Source organism: Suricata suricatta, chromosome 11 (genome assembly GCF_006229205.1).
Source record: "Suricata suricatta isolate VVHF042 chromosome 11, meerkat_22Aug2017_6uvM2_HiC, whole genome shotgun sequence".
In the NCBI taxonomy this organism is placed as follows: Eukaryota; Metazoa; Chordata; class Mammalia; order Carnivora; family Herpestidae; genus Suricata; species Suricata suricatta.
Genome location: NC_043710.1, coordinates 43885277 through 43906098, shown reverse-complemented (window position 1 = coordinate 43906098; position 20822 = coordinate 43885277). Strand labels below are relative to the sequence as shown.

Sequence of the window (20822 nt, the reverse complement as noted above, 5' to 3'; positions counted from 1 at the left end):
CTGCCTAGTAATATTAGTATTATTCCAGTAATGTTATATGAATAAGAAATAGACTTCTATTTAATCTGTGTGGGTATACATTTGGGATCTATCTGTTACACCAGTCTGTCCACCCTAACTAATTCAGAAGTAAGTACCTTTAACTGACATGCTGACTAGCAAAAACCTACAAATATGGAGCAGGGGTTTAGCCATACTGGAAGGGGAGAAAATAGATATCACAGGTTGGGAAGACAGAATGCAACAGCATGCATTTGAAAAAAATGTTAGACTAGCCATGTGAATCAAAGGACTGATTGGTTTTCTGTAAAGAAAAGTAAGGGAATAATGATGAATGTAAAAGTAAGAAGATAAGGATGGGGGGGGTGAGGTGTGTGACTAAGGAAGGGTTTATATGGAATTTCCAGGATATTGGCAATAATCTCAGTAATGAGTAATGGGTGTTTATTTTCTTTTTTCTTAAAAATCTATTAAATGCTTCTGAATGTACAATAACTTTTACTATTTTACCTTTTTATTTTTTAATGTTTATTTTTGAGAGAGAGAGAAGAAGGAGAAGGAGGAGGAGAAGAGGCAGAGAAAGAGGGAGACACAGAATCCAAAACAGGTTCCAGGCTCTGAGATGTCAGCAGAGAGCTTGACATGGGCCTTGAACTCACAGACCGCAGTACCATGACCTGAGCCACCCAGGTGCCCCAACTTTTACTATTTTAAAAAGTGAGAACATATCAGTATCAAGTAGCCCAGGCATGCAAAAATATTTAACTTATCACATCAATGTGAAAAATTACATATTTTTGGAGACACAGTATTTTATAAAGTTTAATGCCCTCTTATAATTTCAGAAGAACCCTTAGAAAACTAGATATAAAAGGGAATGTCATCAGTCTGTAAATGACCATTCTCTTGTTGAGAAATTACATGCTCCCATTAAGGTCAAGAATACAATAAGGATGCCTAATAACATCACTTATTAACATGGTATTAGAGTGGCACCTGGGAGGCTCAGTAGGTTAAACATCCAGCTTTGGCTCAGGTCACTATCTCACGGTTTGTGGGTTCAATCCCTGCTTCGGGCTCTGTGCTGACAGCTAGCTCAGAGCCTAGAGCCTGTCTTCGGATCCTATGTCTCCCTCTCTCTCTGACCCTCCCTTGCTTGTGCAGTCTGTCAAAAATAAATAAAAAACATGGTGGCTCAGTCAGTTAAGCCTTCAACTTTGGCTCTGTTTGTGGGGTTGAGCCCCGCGTTAGGCTCTGTGCTGACAACTCAGAGCTTGGTGCCTGCTTCAGATTCTGTGTCTCCCTCTCTCTCTGCCCCTCCCCTGCTCACGCTGTCTCTCTCTGTCTCCCAAAAATAAATAAATAAATAAAAACAGGGAAAAAAAAAAACCCCATGGTATTAGAGGGGCTGGATAATACTGTAAGAAAAGAAGAAGAAAAACACCACATGTAATTAGGTGAAGAAAATAAATAAAAGTGTTATTATTCGAAATTATATGATCATCTACATGGAAAGGTAAATCAAGAGACAAACTATTAGAGTTAATAAGACAGTTCAGGAGGGCTGTTGGATATAAGAGAAAATTACAAAAAGGAATAATGCTCCTTTATACCAAAATAACCAACTAGAAAATGTGATACAAACATAGATATCTGTCATGATAGTTATAAAATTATGTAGCATTGGGACACCAGGGTGACTCAGTCGGTTAAGTGTTCGACTCTTGGCTTCACTCACGTCATGACCTCACCGTGTGCGCCCTTCTTCAGGCTCCGTGTGGCCAGTACAGACCCTGTTTGAGATTCTCTGTCTCCCTCTCTCTCTCTCTGCCCTTCCCCTGCTCAAGCTCGCTTGCTCACTCTCTCTCTCTCAAAATAAACAAATAAACATTAAAAAAATTATTGTCAGTAAACACATAAATAAAACTGTAGAGTATTTAGCAACTAACAAAGGATACATAAAATTTTTCCAGAAAAAATGTCTAGACTCTATTAAAAGTTTTAAGGGACACCCGGATGGCTCAGTTGGGTAAGGGTCTGACTTCACTTCAGGTCATGATCTCTTACTTTGTGACTTTGAGCCCTGAGTTGGGCTCTGAGCCGACAGCATGGAGTCTGGAGCCTGCTTCAGATTCTTTCTCTCTCTCTCTCTCTCTCTCTCTCTCTCTCTCTCTCTCTCTGCCCCTCTCCTGCTTGTGCTCTGTCTCTCCCTCTCAAAAATAAATAAGCTTTAAAAGAATTTTTTAAGTCCTAAAAGAAAATCAGAAAAAATAAAGAGCCTTACTATCTGATAGGATATGATAAAGATAACAATTCTTCCTAAAATTAACACATTATTTTAGTATCCAAATAAAAATTGAAGCTGTATTTTTTTAAGTTGGTTTTTTTTTTGAGAGAGAGAGAGAGAGAGCGCACGAGAGAGGAGAGAGAGAATCCCAAGCAGGCTCTGCATTGTCAGCTCAGAGCCCCATGCAGGGCTTGAACTCAAGGTTCATGACCTAAGCCAAAATCAAGAATCAAATGCTTCACCAACTGAGCCACCCAAGACACCCTGAGGAGCTATATTTATTTTTTAAGTTTATTTATTTCTGTTGAGAGAGAGAGAGGCAGAGAGAGAGGGAAGCCCAAGCAGGCTCTGCACCATCAGCACAGAGCCCTATGTGGGCTTGATCTCATGAACTGCAAGATCACGACCTGAGCCAAAATCAAAAGTCAGATGCTTAACTGCCCCCCAGGCATACCTGGAACTATACTTAAAAAATTTTTTTATATTCTTTATTTTTGAGTGACAGAGAGACAGCACGAGCAGGGGAGGGTCAGAGAGAGGGGGAGACACAGAATCTGAAGCAGGCTCCAGGCTCTGAACTAGCTGTCAGCACAGAGTCTGATGTGGGGCTTGAACCCATGAACCGTGAGATCATGACCTGAGCCAAAGCCATACGCTTAACCGACTGAGCCACCCAGGCGCCCCTGGAACTGTACTTTTTTAGGAACGAACTCAACAAGCTTATAAAATGTGTATGCTAGAATAAGGATCCATAAAAGAGGATGAGTGTGTGTGTACTTTAAATTGCAGGAATAGACAAACACATCAATAGAATAGAATAAACAGAGCTCAGAAACAAACCTATGTTAATGACATCAGCAAGATGGTTGAATAGAAAGTCCTCAGCCCTCAGCCCTTTACAGAAACACTGATTTAACCATGACATACAGAGTAAAATGTCTTTACGAGAAGTCTGGCATCCAGTTAAGAAGTTGCAGTACCCCAGAGAAGCACAAAACTCAGAACAGCCACATTGAAATGGTGGCCATAGCAGAAAAACTTAGACAAAATCAACATGTCCCATCTGCCAAAACTATTTTCAAAATGTCTACTTGTCTATTTGACAGTCTGCAGACAGCACTTCAGGCTCCACCTGCTTCAGGCGTTTGGAGCCGGAGAATCAGGCATTTGAAAAAAGACAGCCTTTTCACTTGTCCCCGGAGTCTTAACGTCTCTTGGATCCAGAGAAATCAGACCAACATGGCCCTGGGGAAACTGGTGGCTCAAATCAAAGTGACGATGTGTATGATGAGCACATGCTGCTAGATGCTGAGATTCTATGTGAATATGATTCTGGATGCAGTCAGATGAGTTCCTCATATTCTTAATGACCTGCAGAGCGTTAGGTGTGGGTAGACCCAGATGAGACCACAGTGAGGGCCTAAACATTCATCTCTGTTGCTTTGTCCTGAGGTCCTCCTACTTCACCTCTGGCCGCCACTGCTGGGAGGCGGAAGTTGATGAAACACTCGAATGTGCTGTGAGTGTTTGCAGGCCATCTACATATCACAGTCTTTCCTGGTATCCTCAGATCTGGGGTTCTTGGTCATGAGCCTCAAGAAGGGACATGAAGCCACTGCCAGCACAGAAACTGAGACTGTTGTCCATGTGAACCCAAACTTGCAGAGGTGGGAATTTTCCTGCTTGTAACCTGAAAGTCATTTCATTTTTCAATGCCATCTATGGTTTCCATGCATGCATCTCCATAAATATACCTACCTCAGAACCTGTTCATCCACTTTTCTGTTCTGGGATCCTAAGAGAAGCTGAGAACATATGACCTATGAAGATCTGTGCCAAGGAGCTACAGATTTTGCAATTTGGCCATGTGATCTCTGTCCGAAAAGAAGAGTGATCAAACACTCCTGAGCTCTTCTGATAGTATCAGGAGTTTATATGTTTGTTTTGCTGAAAAAGAAGCTTTAGGATAAGAATTGCAAAATAAATCACTGATTTTAAAACCTTACTATTCTAAGTACTGGGTTTTGCTTGGGATGAAGTTGAACTAGACCAAACAGACCCACTTTAGGGTGTTGTTTAGGGGCAGGTTGTTTCTTTTCCAGCATGTCCTGGGTCCACTTCCATGAACTGCTGCTTCCAAATGGAACCAAGAACTTGTTTCTACTGAGTTCTGTATAGACTAGATTGGATACTTACAGGCCCAACCCCTGAAGACTTGGGAAGGATGGTTTCTGGTGTATGGGCCACATGGAGAGGAGAATAATAGGCATAAAGACATTCAGAAACACATTATTCAAGGATTAAGTTAAGCAGTGGGAGAAAGTCAGGGAGGAGTAACTTGTGAGACCCCATCTGAGACTGACCTTTCAGGGACTGAAAGTTGATTCTAAGAGCACAATAAAGCAATTTTTCACTACCCGAAAATAATAAACAAACAAACCAACAAACCAACAAACCTATGCTTACATGGGAAGTTAAGATATGCTTTTTAAAAGTATCTACAGGGGTCCCTGGGTGGCTCAGTTGGTTAAGCATCAGACTTCGGCTCAGGTCGTGGTCTCACGGTTTGTAGGTTTGAGCCCTGCATTGGTCTCTGTGCTGACAGCTAGCTCAGAACCTGGAGCCTGTCTTCAGATTCTGTGTCTCCCTTTCTCTCTGACCCTCCCCTGCTCATGCTGTCTCTCTCTCTCTCTCAAAAAATAAATAAAACATTAAAAAATTTTATTATTCTGTATAAGTCTAATTACATGAAACAGAAGTTGGTGTTTTGATTTTTTACTTTGCTTTTCTGTTTTGAGTGTCATTGCAACTACTGTATTGTAAAGGACGGAAAATAATTGCATATGTTAAAAAAATAATAAAAATAAAAACCATAAAAAAATTTTATTAAAAAAGCAAATAAAAGTATCTACAAAGCTCTCAGAAATAATTGTTTAATAGATGGTATTTTTTTTTGTTTATTTATTTTTACAGAGAAAGAAAGATAGAGTATGAGTGGGGGAGAGGAGCAGAGGCAGAGAGAAAAAGAATCCCATGACCCTGGGATCATGATGTGAGTCAAAATCAAGAGTTGGATGCTCAACTGACAGGCACACAGGCACACTGATAGATGGTATTTAGAACAGTAACTGTCCATATAAAAAACAATAAAGTTCCAACATAACATTTTGTCATACACAAAATTAGAACTCCAAAACAATAAATACTTTAAATTTTTTTTTAATTTTTTTAATGTTTTATTTATTTTTGATACAGAGAGAGACAGAGCATGAGAGGGGGAGGGGCAGAGAGAGAAGGAGACACAGAACTGGAAGCTGGCTCCAGGCTCTGAGCTAGCTGTCAGCACAGAGCCTGATGCGGGGCTCAAACCCACGAATGTGAGATCTGACCTGAGCCGAGGTCAGAGGCCTAACCGACTGAGCCACTCAGGCACCCCCAAAACAATAAATACTTAAAAGTGAAAGGTAGAACACGAAAGCAGTTAAAAGAGATAATTTTGACCTAGGGTTGGGGAAAAACTTCTTCAACAAGATTCTCCAAACACAGGGGTGCTTGGGTGGGTCAGTCGGTTAAGCATCTGACTCTTGATTTGGGTTCAGGTCATGATCTCACAGTCATGAGACGGAGCCCCGCATCGGGTTCCACACTAAGAGTGGAAGCCCATTTGGAATTTTCTCTCCCTCTCCTTCTGCCCCTTGCCCCCATCCAAAAAACAAAAAATAAAAATAAAATCAACAGGGAATTTATATTAGAATATTCAAAGAACTCAGAATTAACAGGGCCAGAAATCAATTAAAATTGACAAAAAGGGTATGAAAAAAAAATAAAAACAGTTCACAGATAGGGAAGCCCACGTGGCCAGATTGTAGAGAAGTTCAATCTCACTAGTATTCAGAGATGAGACAGGTGAATTAAAACAATGGGCTAATGCAAGGACGCAGGTCTGAACCAAACTGACTCTAATCATTAGACAGTAGAAGGGCACACATTGCCCAAGGCAGGAGGGACCACCCTTGTAACCCCCAATCAGGAAAGGCCAGCTAACACCCTTAACATTTCTAAGGGCAGGCCTAGAAGGCTAGTTACACCCTATGGGAGGGTCCTGGGTCCTGGGTCCACTTTGTAATTGGTTAACACTCTAAATGTTGTGATTGGGTCCCGCCAAAAGTAACGAATACTCTAGGCAATGTGAATGGTTAAACCTGCTGTCAATAATATTGTATAATAATGATTGGATCACTATACCTGTGTCACAATTTCCTGTAACTCTCTCTTTGTTCGGGGGCTCTCAGCATAGATCCACTGCACTGGTGAAGTCTGTGAGCCCGAGTTTAGGTCCAGCGAGCCTAAACCCGCAATAAAGCCCTTTGTTTTTGCATGCCTGACTCGGTCTCCCTGGTGGTTTCTGGTTTTTGGGGATGATAATGAAATCTTGGGCATAATACTACCAGTTAACATCAATGTGGCACAACTTTTTATAAATGCATATACTTCCAGTTATAGGTGGAAATAGAAATGCCTACTTCTCCTGGTGGGAATAGAAACTGTATGTGTAATTCACAAAGTCTTGCAAAGCTTGTCTTTTTTATTTTTGAGAGACAGAGAGAGACAGTGCGAGCAGGGGAGGGTCAGAGAGAGAAGGAGATACAGAATCTGAAGCAGGCTCCAGGCTCTAAGCTGTCAGCACAGAGACTGACATGGGGCTCGAACCCACAAACTGAGATCATGACCTGAGCTGAAGCTGGATGCTTAACCAACTGAGCCACCTAGGAGCCCCTATTTGTTTTTTAATGTTTTTTATTTATTTTTGAGAGACAGAGAGAGACAGTGTGAGCAGGGGAGGAGTGAAACTTGTTTATGTATCAAGATTCCACTGTAGGTAAATATCCAGGGAAATTCTCACACAGTTCCATCAGGAGACATATTTAAGAATACTCATTGAGGCTTGATGCTACAAGGGAGGTGGAAGCACCATCCATACGACCTTCTAGTGCTTACTTACATTAGACAGTAAACTGGAAATCGAAAAACTGCATTCTCCAGATACCTCTCTGCTACTAAGGTTCTAGAAGAGATTTAGGTTCAGCCAATCATATGCACTCCTGGGAGATTGGGCAGGCATAAGTAAGGGGATTCTGCCACTTCTCCCTTTCTGCCAGCAAGCACTGCTGTGAAAGGGTTTGATTTTGTTGTGCTAGTGTTACCAGATTCTAGCGACGGGGCACACTAGAGGGCAAGAAGCTATGGGCTTGCCAGTTTTTTTGCTGTGGTTGGCCATAGCAGGTATAGTTTGCTCTGGAACAGCAATAGGAAGCAGTTGTCTCCTGATCAGGACCGTCTCAGGATAATATCAGTCAGCTGCTGATATGAGAAGAGAGAACAACTCTCTTGGTGACTGTAAGAGTTACCTTAAGATGGCGACCGAGCAGCCATTTTGCTGTGGGTCAGAGAAGAACTCCATGCACAGAACAACCTCCACCCTGCAGACCTGGAATGTCCGGCGCCATTTGAAAACAGCCAAACATGAAGCTCCAGTTCCCCCCCACCCCGCCACTGCCCTAAAATGCCCTTACTTGGTAATCTGCCCTCCCAAGACCAAACCCGGAACTCTTTCACCCACAAAACACCTCGCCCTCCTGGACTAGGCTTGACCTCCCTGACTCAACCCCTACTTGACTCACGGAACCTCGCCCAGGGCCACAGACCTCAATAAAGGATGGGGTGCCTGGGTGGCTCAGTTGGTTAAGCCTCCAACCTTCGCTCAGGTCAGATCTCGCATTTGTGGGTTCAAGCCCTGCATCGGGCTCTGTGCTGACAGCTAGCTCAGAGCCTGGAGCCAGCTTCCAGTTCTGTGTCTCTTTCTCTGTCTGCCCCTCCCCCTCTCATGCTCTGTCTCTCTCTGTATCAAAAATAAATAAAACATTAAAAAAATTTTTTAAAAAATAAAGGCTTTCTTGGCTCCATAACATGGTCTCTCTCTTTCCTCTCGTCTCTGCCACCACATATTAAATCTTACAGTGACTTTGTGAGTTTTTCCTCCAAGTTTAACATGGAGTCTGTTTCCATCAGCATTCTCAATGATTTCATAATGAATCCCTTTCTATAAACTAATTAAAGTAGCTTCTCTTCTCTGCATTTATTTTGTTATAATATTTTAAAAAGTTTTAATGTTTATTTTTATTACTGAGACAGAGAGAAATAGGACATGAGTGGGGGAGGGACAGAGAGAGGGAGACAGAACCTTCTCTGCATTTAAACCAAAGGCCAATTGATTCCACCAGGAGGTCGGAGATTTGTTAATACTCTTCGTTTTGGAAAATTTGCTTGCCGTTTCAGTCCCATCTCAATTGTTCCCTACATCATGAAGATCTGTTTCCTTCTCTGTGTATCATTGTGTTTTGCATTTTACCTGTAATATTATAATTACTTGATTACATCTCTGTCTTCCTCTTTAAAACACAAACTCTTTGAGGCCAGGATGGGATCTTAGTCTTCAGGGACATAAGGTGTATTTTATTTTTTTTAAACATTTTTTAAAAGTTTATATATTTTTATTAGTAATCTCTACACCTAGCATCGGGCTTGAACTCTCAATCCCAAGATCAAGAGTTGTGTGCTCTACTGAGTGAGTCAGCTAGGCACCCCCACAAGGCACATTTTAAGTGCACATGTAGACACTGTATTGGACAGCACAGAATATAGAACATTTCCATCATCACAGAAAGTTCTGTTGAACAACATTGATCTAAGCAGAACAGGATCTGTATTTTACACTTCTGGAGCATCTCATGTTTTTCTTCCATACTGATTATCAAATTAATAGTGAATTAATATCTGTCTTTTGTACTAAATTATAGGCCTCATTAAGATAGAAATTGTGTCCATTTTATGTACCAGTTTATGCCCAGTGTCTAATCTAGTACATGACAAATAAAGGATACTAAATTGATTTTGTTAAATGACAAATGAATGACAAAATCTTGTCCTGATGAATAGAAAAAGTCAGTTCCTTAAAATTTGGGGTCCAGACTAGCAATACGATCAGTGGGTTTGTGTATAGACAAAAGCTTTCTCAAGTTTCAGACTATTTTGCCTTTCCTTGCAAAGCATTTAATTTCCTGCAATGAAGAGAACAATAGTATCCCACTAGTGAGGATTTGGGGACCTAGTACTTTGGTAATATTAAAAGGATGATGTCCAAAATATGGGAATGAGACTTAATTAAAAAAACCATTTTGCATTATTGTTCTTACTCATCATCAATTTAAAGATTTTGGTATTAGTCACAACCCCAGAAAGCATTCTTAAATTTTTTTTAATGTTTATTTCTTTATTTTGAGAGAGAGAGAGAGAGAGAGAGCAGAGGAGAGAAAGAAGGAGACACAGAATCCAAAGCAGGCTCCAGGCTCCGAGCTGTCAGCACAGAGCTGGACTCAGGGCTGGAACTCACCAGGCTCTCCAACTCACCAACAGGGAGACCATGACTTGAGCCAAAGTTGCCCACTTAATTGTCTGAGCCACGCAGAAGCCCTGAAAGCGTTCTTATAACAAGTGAGAAATACTTCACTTCCTTTATTTAAAATTATGATCATTAAAATAAATCAATAAACAAAATAAAATTATGATTATGAAATTTTTATTTTGCACGGTAAGATGGGAGAGAGGTTAAGAAGTGCAATTTTATTCTTTTACAAATTATGCAATAACATACTTTAAAAAGAATAAACAATAGAAATGAAATAATTAAAAGAGCTCTTCAATGAATAACAGTAGAATCAAAATAATCAATTAAAATTTCAGCTATCGTGGCTAGCAATGGATTAGATGCAAATATTGGCATTTGGTAATCTTCGGAGCTCGAGAATGTTAGCAGCATGTAATTTTGTTGCCTTATCCTGTGTATCACAGATCTGTCTTCACTGGGATTTAGCTTTCATTAATACATCCACGTCAGCTTTATCTGCTTCTCCAAGACTTTTTTGATGGTTCTCAACCAGGACATTGTCTTCCTTTTTTCGGGGCCTCTGGGAACCACCATCTCTGTGAGCTATCGGAGCTCCAAGGGCAACAAAGTTGTGTACATCCTGCAGCTTCCTCCGCAGCCATTCCACTCTCTCCACGGAGCTCAGATGTTTGCCCAGGTTATGCATAAACTGTATTTCACTCACAGACCTCTTCCTGGAGGGAACAGAAATGGGGAGACCCGCTCCATTAGTTCCCCCCTTCCCAATCATAAAGGCAACGTTAAAAATCCAACTCCCATGCCCTCACCATGCAGAGCAGCTTACGTTACTTACTTAACAGGTTTCCCATCCGATGTTGCAAGAAAACAAATCCCAAACATGACCACCATTACTTTAACCGTGTCTTTCGCAGACATCATCTTCACTAAAAGGGAAAGGAAAATGGAAGCATTTAAAAAAATGTTTTTTTTTTTTTTAGTGTTTTATTTATTTTTGAGATAGAGAGAGGCAGAGCATGAGTGGGGAGGGGCAGAGAGAGAGGGAGACACAGAATCTGAAGCATGCTCCAGGCTTCGAGCCGTCAGCACAGAGCCTGATATGGGGCTTGAACACACGAACGTGTGATCATGACCTGAGCTGAGCCGAAGCCGGACGCCTAACCGACTGAGCCACCCAGGCGCCCCTAAAATTATTTTTAATGTGCCAAACTGTACAATTAGAATCACTACCTCTACAGCCACACAACTGCACAAAGTGTCACAGCAACTAATTGAATTGGTTTTCTTTTTTAATGTTTTTTTTTTTTTAATTGATTTTCGAAAGACAGAGAGAGAGACAGCGTGTGTTAGAGGAGAGTCAGAGAGAGAGAGAGAGAGATACAGAATCCGAAGCAGGCCCCAGGCTCTGAGCTAGCTGTCAGCACAGAGACCTATGCGGGGCTCGAACCCACAAACCGTGAGATGATGACCTGAGCCACCTAGGCGCCCCTTGAATTGGTTTTCATGAAAGACTTTTAGAATCAGCCTCCTTTATTTTACAGATACATTAGTATATATTATATATATGCAAAATTTGACTTAGAAATTAGACAGATTAGTTTTCCTTTCTTAAGTATCTTCTTGAGAATTTTGTGCAAGTTTTAATATAAGAATTTAAGCCACATGAGAACTGAAAAGGCTTACTTTTTAGAATTTCCTCCCACATTCTATGTTGGTTATGATTAAGTGCTTATAATTTGCTTGAAAATGGCTAATTCTCTTAATTAGCTAAATTGCTAAGATTGTTTATTTACTTAGCAAACTTCTTTTCCCATAAGTCAACTTCATTTCAGGCACTACAATAATAGCCATAAGTAGCAAACTAATGGGCTCTGATTTAGAGATTTTTAATGAGTTAATGCACACTTCTATCATTAAAAAGAATGTGCCAAAGTATTTTAAAATCATCTAATTAATCGTCTCATCATTAATTGACTGTTTATGGAGTTAGAGCCTCTGCTACATATGGAGTTCTTGTCTCTTATTCGGCTTTTCTTTTTTTTTATTAATCTTGTTTGAGTATAAACTTTAGCACTTTTCTCTTTTGTCCATAAAGCCTTTCATCCCAAAATAGAACAGTCTTACCTTAATCTGCATTTCAGTAATTGCAAAGCCTATTATTACAGAAGTGCTTACTGTTCTCCATTTTAACATATACAGAATGGCAGTGTACTTATATTTTTAAAGGGAAACAGCATCATTTAGAAGTAGCATAAGAAACATTATAATCCACATTTATTTTCACTCTGCAATATAAAACTACTGATGGAGCAACAAATGAATATTCTCCGATGTTAGTTTATGGTAGAAACAAGCACTATCGCTAGAGGATTGGCATCTGGTCCTGGCTTTGTCATCCATCTACTGACTTAAGACATCTCTCCTTGGCTTCCTTGTTCTTTTATTATTACTATTTTGTAAGTTTATGTGTTTATTTTGAGAGAAAGAGAGAGCAGGAGCAACAGAGAGAGGAAGAGAGAGAGAGAATCTGAAGCAAGCTCTGTACTGTCAACACAGAGCCCAATACAGGGCTCAATCCCACAAACTGTGAGATCATGACCTAAGCTGAAATCAAGAGTCAGATGCTTAATGGACTGAGCCACCCAGGTGCCCTGCTTCCTTATTCTTAGTAGAGAAAAGAACTTCTTACAAGAATGCCATGAAAAAGCTAAAATAAGACAGTTGTAAAACACCCTTAAAATTCACATACAGTTTTCAGAATAGCAAATTTGAAAAGGCTTTATTTAAAAAGAATAAATATCCAGGAGTAAAACTGAGTTTCTCCAACTGTGATACAGATTGAGCTCTCTGCAAGTCGTAAAACAATCTAGATAAGGATATTCTGCAGGAAAAATGAATTTTAACACAACTAAATACATTTGTATTGGCTATTTAAATCAGAATTACTCATTCCTCACTAGGCGGTGTTATTTCAAAATTTCAGTAAGATACCGTTAGAACATATCATGCCAAATTTTAATTACTTTCTGCGTAATGTCAGATGAGTTTAGAAAAACAAGGCAAAAGACTTTAATCATGGAAATGTATGATTCAAGAGCATTTGAGCAGCACACATTTCTTTTATATTAAACAGAATTCAAACTCTTGCATGATTTCTGCATATTTGCAGAAAATAGTACACATCACATAATTGCCTCATAATGACAAAAAATCTCAAATGAAATAAAAATACAAACAAATATTGCTCACCATTCAAGGTCGTGACAAGATCTTCCAGGTGTCTTGGCAGCTTTCTCAAAGTCGACTGAACTGGTGAGAGCTGATGGATTGGACCCTCAAGTGTGGCTTTTATATACAGGTCTGCCACTCACCAAAAGAGGCTTTTTTATTGTCACAGATGATGTCACTTCCCATTCTCTGGATAGTAACGATAGGTTCAAAGCCACACACACACACACACACACACACACACACACACACACCCATGGGGCAGTGCCCATTCCTCTTAAATTTGAAATAATTGGATATTAAAGGAAAATAGTGTGGGACTGGTAAAAGGGTTTATGCAAAGATTTCTAACAAATATTGAAGTGTAATTGTGACTGGATTAATGAATTTATAAGAAAGACTGATTTCAAAGATTTATGGTAAAGTTATGGTTTGAAAGTAAAATCTGAAAATAAGTGTATTTGTTATAACCACACTATTGGTATAATTATTGGGAGGCTTGTAAAGAATCACATTATGTTAATCTTACTTTGTAATTCATTTTCAACCAATCCATGTTATACCTGGTCATCTTTCAAAAAAAAAATAGACATTCTGCTTTTCTTAAAGGAAATGTCAAGAATATTTGAGAAAATGCTCTTTGTAATTAAAGCTTCAAGTGTGAAATGACTTTAAAATTCATTTAACTTAGGGGTGCCTGGGTGACTCAGTCGGTTAAGCGTCTGACTTCAGCTCAGGTCACGATCTCACGGTTCGTGGGTTCGAGCCCCGTGTCAGGCTCTGTGCTGACAGCTAGCTCAGAGCCTGGAGCCTGCTTCAGATTCTGCTCCTCCATCTCTCTGTGACCCTTCCCTGCTCGCGCTGTCTCTCTGTCTCTCAAAAATAAATAAATAAAAAACATTAAAAAAATTTTTTAATTCATTAAACTTAAATTTCATTTATGAATTTGCACAGAAAACATTTGATAAACACTAACTATATGCCAGGCTTTATACATATTATACCATTGAGTTTTCCCAGCACTCCCTTAAAGTAAATACTTCTATTAGCCCAGCTTTCACATGAGGAAACTGGGTTTGGGAAATGGAGAAAATGGAATTCAACAAAGGTCTTTATGATTCCAGAGCCATTTTGATTCTTACTACCTCAGTTTTGCCCTAGAAATGAAGCCCTTCTTTGCATTCCAGTCTTTAATTTGCCTAGCCTTTTGCAGCCTCTTTGCCCAGGGGTTGGGTCTTGCTTCTCAGATTCCCCTGTTGATGATTATGGCCTAATCCAAAATCTAATAGAGGCATAGCACTACCACCTGTCTGATTTCAAATATTGTTACAGTGTGGTCTCCAGTAATCAATTCAAAACCCCTTGAATGCCCTGGGTATATCCAGGGTTCATTCAGGCAGCTTGCCTCCCACCTAAAGTCCCAGAACTGGGTTAGTTTTCTTAGCTCTGGTCCATTCCAGGCTTCATGTTATCCCCTCTCCTGCTAACCATTGCCAAGGTTCAACTCTACATCAATGGCAAGCCAGTCCAAATTAGGACAGTACCTATACAGAGTCTCGAATGAGATCTATGTATCAGTCCTGCTCTGGGAAATTCTCTTCACAGGCAAATCTTACTGGAGTGTATGTCCAGACTCCATTTTGGAAGTGCTAGAGACAAAATGCAACATGGCTGGAGGATTGAACGGGGTTGCTGAAAATGTTGGAAAACAAGACAAATGAGAAGCAGTTGAATGAAATTGGAAAAGTCTGGGAAAGACATGGGGGTGACTATATATATGTTTTTAATTTTTTATGGGGCTGTCACACAGAAGAAGAAATATTTTCTGTGGTTTAAGGAAGGAAGGACTGAGTTTGGTGGTTAACAATTGCAAGAAGGCAGATTTGAGCTCAACTTGGATATTTTAATTATTAAAATAAGGAATCAAGTACCTTCTTAAGTAATGAGTTCCCCCATCGCTGCAAGAGTTCAAGTAGAAGCTACATGAGGATTTTTTAAGGAGATTATAGAGATTCATATGTAGTGGATGGTTGAAGCATGAAACCAGACCATAAAAATCTATTACTTTGGTCCTTTTGAAGACCTCTTTTCATGCATAGTCTCCATGTGATGTTTGTGTATCTTTTTTTTTTTTTTTGTTACACACTGTTGAGGGGAAGGAGAATTGGAAATGTGGATGATTTTAGAAACACATTTTCACTGTTCCTGTGATGCCATGTTTAACATTTTAATTTGTAGATTTTTCTACTTCTTTGGGTAAATTTGACATAACTGACAGCCTTCCAGGAGGGATGCAATCAGTACTTTCACTGTGTTCCTCCTACTGCAAGTAAATAATAAATTGTCCCATCAAAGACAATCATATTATTAAACCAGTTTTTCTTATGAATAAAACAAACCATTTAGACAATGCGTGCATGTTTAAAAAGTGCATTGAGGATCTACTATCAGCTAGGAGCTATGTTGAGCACTAGATGATTGAGACATGATCTCTGTCCTCAACTTTAACAAATAATTACCATATAATATGATAGGTTATAATAGAGATGTGAACAAAGGCTTATACAAATGCAGATAAAGAAGTGATTAAATTTTCATAGAATTGTTGGGAGTTATTTTACTGAGATGCTGAAATAGTCTCAGGGATGATGGAGTTTTTCACCAGAGAAGGTGAAAAAGAACAGAGGGAACAACATGTGTGAAAGCACGGAGGCCATGAAGACGGAATATGTGCTAGTGGGAGGAGAGGAGGAAATGAGCGATGGTCCTATAGAAGGAGTTTAGGTACAAGTTGTAGAAAGCATGTGTGTGTAGTACAAAAGTTTTATCTTGAAGTCCTTTCTAAAGTCATGCATGTGTTAGTAATATTTTTGTGTCTCTCAGATTTTTTAAAGGACTATCTGACCTTTCCACAAAGAAGAGATGTTGCTGCCAAGACTTGGCACATTGTTTATCTGAGCCATCAGGGTCTGGGACCACAGTCATAGAAGGACATTATTTAAGAAATAAGAGGGCTAGGGGCTATGTGGGCACAAGAGGCTGATGTTGCATTGACAGAAAAGCTGAGCACAGCTTTTTGCTTTGAAAAGCTCAGCCTTTCTTAGGACTCTCAAGTTTTCTGAAACTAGGATGAGACAACATACTGTATTCCTCACATTTGGGAAAAATAAAAGGGCCATGTGTTTCCTCTTGCATTATGGGAGGTTTAATTTCAGACTTACCCTTTTTTTCTTCTGTTTGAACAATCAGAATTAGTATGACTTTGGGGGCTGAGAATGAAGAATAAACTTCCAGGGCTAAGAAATCCAGTCACAGTTCCCCTAATTCCAGATGGATTAGATGGTATCTGAAAAGTTGACTTACTCTTTTGCTTTAAGCTCCTCTGTGGGATATTAGGCTACTGAGTTCTTTTTAAAATTTTTTATTATTGAAGTAAGTTGACATATAGTCTTGTATTAGTTTCAGATGCCAAAGAGTGATTGAACCAATTCATTACATTCTGTACATTATGCAGTACTTACCACAGTAAGTATAGTCGCCATCTGTCACCATAAACCGTTATTAGAATATGACTGACTATATGCTCTATGCTTTACTTTTCATCCCCATGAGTTATTTATTTTAGAACTGGAAGTATGTACTTCTTAATCCCCTTTCACCTATTTCTCCCGTTTCTCCCGCTGGTACTTACCAGTTTGTTTGTTCTCTGCATTTATGTGTCTAACTCTGTTTACTAATTTGTTCTGTTTTTTAGGTTTCACATATAAGTGAAATCATATGGTATTTGCCTTTCTCTGACTTATTTCACTGAGCATATCTACTAGGTCCACCCATGTTGTCACAAATAGCTAGACCTCATTCTTTCCTTATGGCAGAATAATAGTCTATTGTGTGTACGTGCATGGTGTGTGTGTGTGTGTGTGTGTGTGTGCCACATCTCCTTTATTCATTTATTTATCAGTGAACAATTAGGTTGCTTTCATATCATGGCTATTGTAAATAATGTTGCAATAAACATAGGGGTACAAATATCTTTTTGAATTGTTTTTATTTTCTTTAAATACCCAGTAATGAAACTGTATATGGGTTGTATGGTATTTCTATTTTTAATTTTTTAAGGAACTTCCATACTATTTTTCCACAGTGGCTGCACCAATTTACATTCCCACCAACAGGGCATAACAGTTCCCTTTTTTTCACATCTTCACCAACACTTGCTATTTCTTGTCTTTTTGATTTTAGCTATTCTGACTGGTGTTAGATGATATCCCATTGTGGTTTGATCTGCATTTCCCTGAGGATGAGTGGTGTTCACATCTTTTCTGTGTCTGTCGGTCATCTGAATGTCTTCTTTGGAAAAATGTCTATTCAGGTCCTCTGCCCATTTTTAATAGGGTTATTTGTGTTCTTTTGGTGTTGAATTGTAAAAGTTCTCTTTTTAAAAAAAATGTTTTATTTAATTTTGAGAGAAACTGAGTGTGAGTGGAAGAGGGGCAGATAGAGAGGAAGACACAGAATCTGAAGCAGGCTCCAGGGTCTGAGCTGTCAGCACAGAGGCAGATGTGGGACCTGAACCCATGAATGGTAAGATCATGACCTGAGCTGAAGTCCGATGCTTAACCATCTAAGCCACCTAGCTACTCCTTGTATAAGTTTTTTATATTTTGAACATTAATTCCTTATCAAATATATCATTGCAAATATCTTCTCCCAAAAATGCCTTTTTATTTTGTTGATGGTTTCCTTTGCTGTGCAGAAGATTTTTACTTTGGTGTAATCCCAATAGTTCATTTCTACTTTTGTCCCCTTTGCCTCAGGAGACATATCCAGAAATATGCTAAGGTTGATGTCCAAGAGATTACTGCCTATGTTTTCTTTTAGTTTTATGGCTTCAGATCTCACATTTAGGCCTTTTTTTTTTTAAGTTAGAGCATCTTAACTTTTCAGATCCTAATTTCTGAAAGTAGAATACTGCCTTCTCTCCTCTGAGTTATGAGCTTTCGGATATGAGCTATTATATGTAAAAGTGTTTTGCATGCAATTGACATTCAAAAAAATGCATGTTGAAACTGATCCTGAAGGGAAAGTGTTCCTTGCCTTTCTCCTCAGATGGGTCCATCTCACTCCAGGAGTCCCCAGTAATAAACACGGAGAACGTTGAGCTCCTGGGCCCAATTTGCTCTCTGCCTCCAAGATCTGCCAGCTCAGTCCCATGAAGTGCAGAGAATTCGGAGGCAGTAGGCAGCTAAGATGTTCATAAAATCCACTCTGAATCCGCTAACGGCACAAGGAATTGTAGTGAAATTTAAACTAAGACTAATCATATCTTTGGGAACAAAATGTGCTGAATATGACTGGGGAGTGTACTCCTACACAAGTTAACGAGCTGACGGGTGGCCTCAGGACCTATGTTCTTCTCACACCCACTTGGCAGCACTGTGTAGCAGAGACACTTAGGACCTGAGTACGGAAGATGAGAGCAAAGGGCATAACTCTGGCACTTACTAGTGGCACAACTCAGGATGAGCTACTGTATCACAAAACCTAAATTTCCACACACAAAACACATAAACTACCCCACAGAGTTATCACAAGGATCATATAGAATAACATATATGATGCACTTTGTCAACTACATATGCGGTCTTGATTAAAAACAAAATTCGCAATAATAACGTTGTTTTCATGAATCCTGTTAAAGTGATGTAATTCTAGCTCGGACCCTTCTGTGTCCTCTCTAAGCTGAATGCAGGGCATTTCAAACATCACAGAGTTTCTCTAAAGCCTACACCTAGAATGCTATTGACACCGTCATTCAACAATGAAGAAAATCTTCCATATAACCGAAGTCAACAAACTGTCCAAAAGAATGCTCTAGTGGGCATGAAGAGAGGCATGAAGATGAGATTCTGTATTTTCTCTGCAGAGAAATTCTCCAGGTGTTTAGGGGACCAATAAACTGTAAAAAAGTCACTATGAAACTTAATTCCAAACATATTCATGTGGTTGGGTTGCTTATGAAATCAACCAGAAGGAAGATCATAGTAGAAAAAGCAGTAGATTTGGAGTCAGAAGACCTCAGTTCAGATCTTGGCATTACTTGGCATTACTAAGTAATCCAAGATTACTTAGATCGCCAGATTCAGCAATAAAAACACTAGATATCAGTCAATAATAATATATTGTACACTTAAAGTTTTATTAAGAAGGATAGATCTCATGTTAAATTTTCTTTTCAGAAAAAAGAATTTTAAAAATGCCACAGGACACTCAGTTAGATTTGAACTATTTCTAGTTATCTATGCATAGGTACACAGAAATAGAAGAAAAATAGTATATGGAACATACTTCTACTAAAAAATTGTTTGTGTTTATCCAAAATAAATTATAAGTATCTAAATTACATACCTCTTTTTAAAATTATATTTGCCTGAATATTGACTTTTTCTTAATATTTCCTTTTTGCAGAATTTTTTAAAAGATGTTTTATTTATTTTATTTTGAGAGAGAGAGCGAAAAGACGAGGAGAGGAGGGGCAGAAAGAGAGGGTGAGAGAGAACCCTAAGCAGACTCCATGCGGTCAGTACAGAGCCCAGTGCAGGCTCAGTCTCATGAATTGTGAGATCATGACCTGAGGCAAAATCAAGAGTTGGATCCTTAACTGACTGAGCCACCCAGGCGTCCTTGCAGAATTTGTAAATTAGGCTTCTTGTCGTTACAGTTTATGTTCCAATTACATTGTAGTGTGGCTTCTACTTCCTAATTATTTTGTCCTTTTCTGCACTGAACATACATTAATGAGAAAACGTGTGCAACATTACCATATGAACTGGTACCCTGAACATGTACTGAAATAAAATCAACAACTCTGTAAACTGCTCTTCAATTTGTTTTCTTAAAGCATATAATATCATCTTTCATGGGATGAACTGATTTTCTACTCTTTAGGATTACATCTCATCTCCTGATCAATTACTTTTAAACTAGTTGTCCACTGGGGCACCTGGGTGGCTCAGTCGGTTGGGCAGCCGACTTTGGATCAGGTCATGATCTTGCCATTCATGAGTTCAAGCCCCACGTTAGGCCCTGTGCTGACAGCTTGGAGCCTGGAGCCTGCTTCAGATTCTGCATCTCCCTCTCTCTCTGTCCCTCCCCTGCTTGTGCTCTGTTTCTCTCTGTCTCTCAAAATTCAATAAACATTAAAATAATAATGATAATAATAAAACATTAAAAAATTGTTGCCCACTGACAAAAAGAAACATATTGTCATCAATTTTGATTCCCTTCTTTGTCACTACATATAATGATTTCGCTTGTTCCCATGCTGGATGAGTATTTAGGACTATCTGTGTAAAACAATCAAGTTCTTCAAAGGGGAAATCCATTTGAAAAACAGAGATGACAAGTGCCATAATCATTGTCCACTTTGAGATTGAATTTCTTTTCTTATTCATAAGCAGCGTTGTCCCTTTTAAAAACAGGCACTTAGGGATACCAGGGTGGCTCAGTCAGTTAAGCAACTGACTTCAACTCAGATCATGATCTCGCCTTCCTGAGTTTGAGCCCTGTGTTGGGCTCTGTGCTGACAGCTCAGAGCCTGGAGCCTGCTTGGGATTCTGTGTCTCCTTCTCTCTCTGCACCTCCCCCTTTCATGCTCTGTCTGTCTCCTTCTCTCAAAAATAAACATTAAAAAAAATTAAAGAGGGGTGCCTGGGTAGTTCAGTCTGTTAAGCATCTGACTTCTGCTCAGGTCATAATCTCAAGGTTCATGGGTTCGAGCCCAGCATCAGGCTTTGTGCTGACAGCTAGCTAAGAGCCTGGAGCCTGATCCAGATATGTGTCTCC

At 39.4% G+C, this 20822-nt stretch overlaps 1 protein-coding gene across 1 annotated transcript; it reads right to left on the bottom strand.

Moving 5' to 3' along the window:
- Window positions 1-9901: 9901 nt before the first annotated feature.
- On the bottom strand, window positions 9902-13032 carry PTH (parathyroid hormone). Its single transcript, XM_029915406.1, has 3 exons — window positions 12999-13032; window positions 10585-10675; window positions 9902-10465 (listed from the first exon to the last, which is right to left on the bottom strand). The coding sequence occupies exons 2-3, from the start codon at window positions 10668-10670 to the stop codon at window positions 10204-10206; spliced, it is 348 nt and encodes a 115-aa protein (XP_029771266.1). The 5' UTR covers window positions 10671-10675; window positions 12999-13032; the 3' UTR covers window positions 9902-10203.
- Between the last annotated feature and the right edge of the window lie 7790 nt (window positions 13033-20822).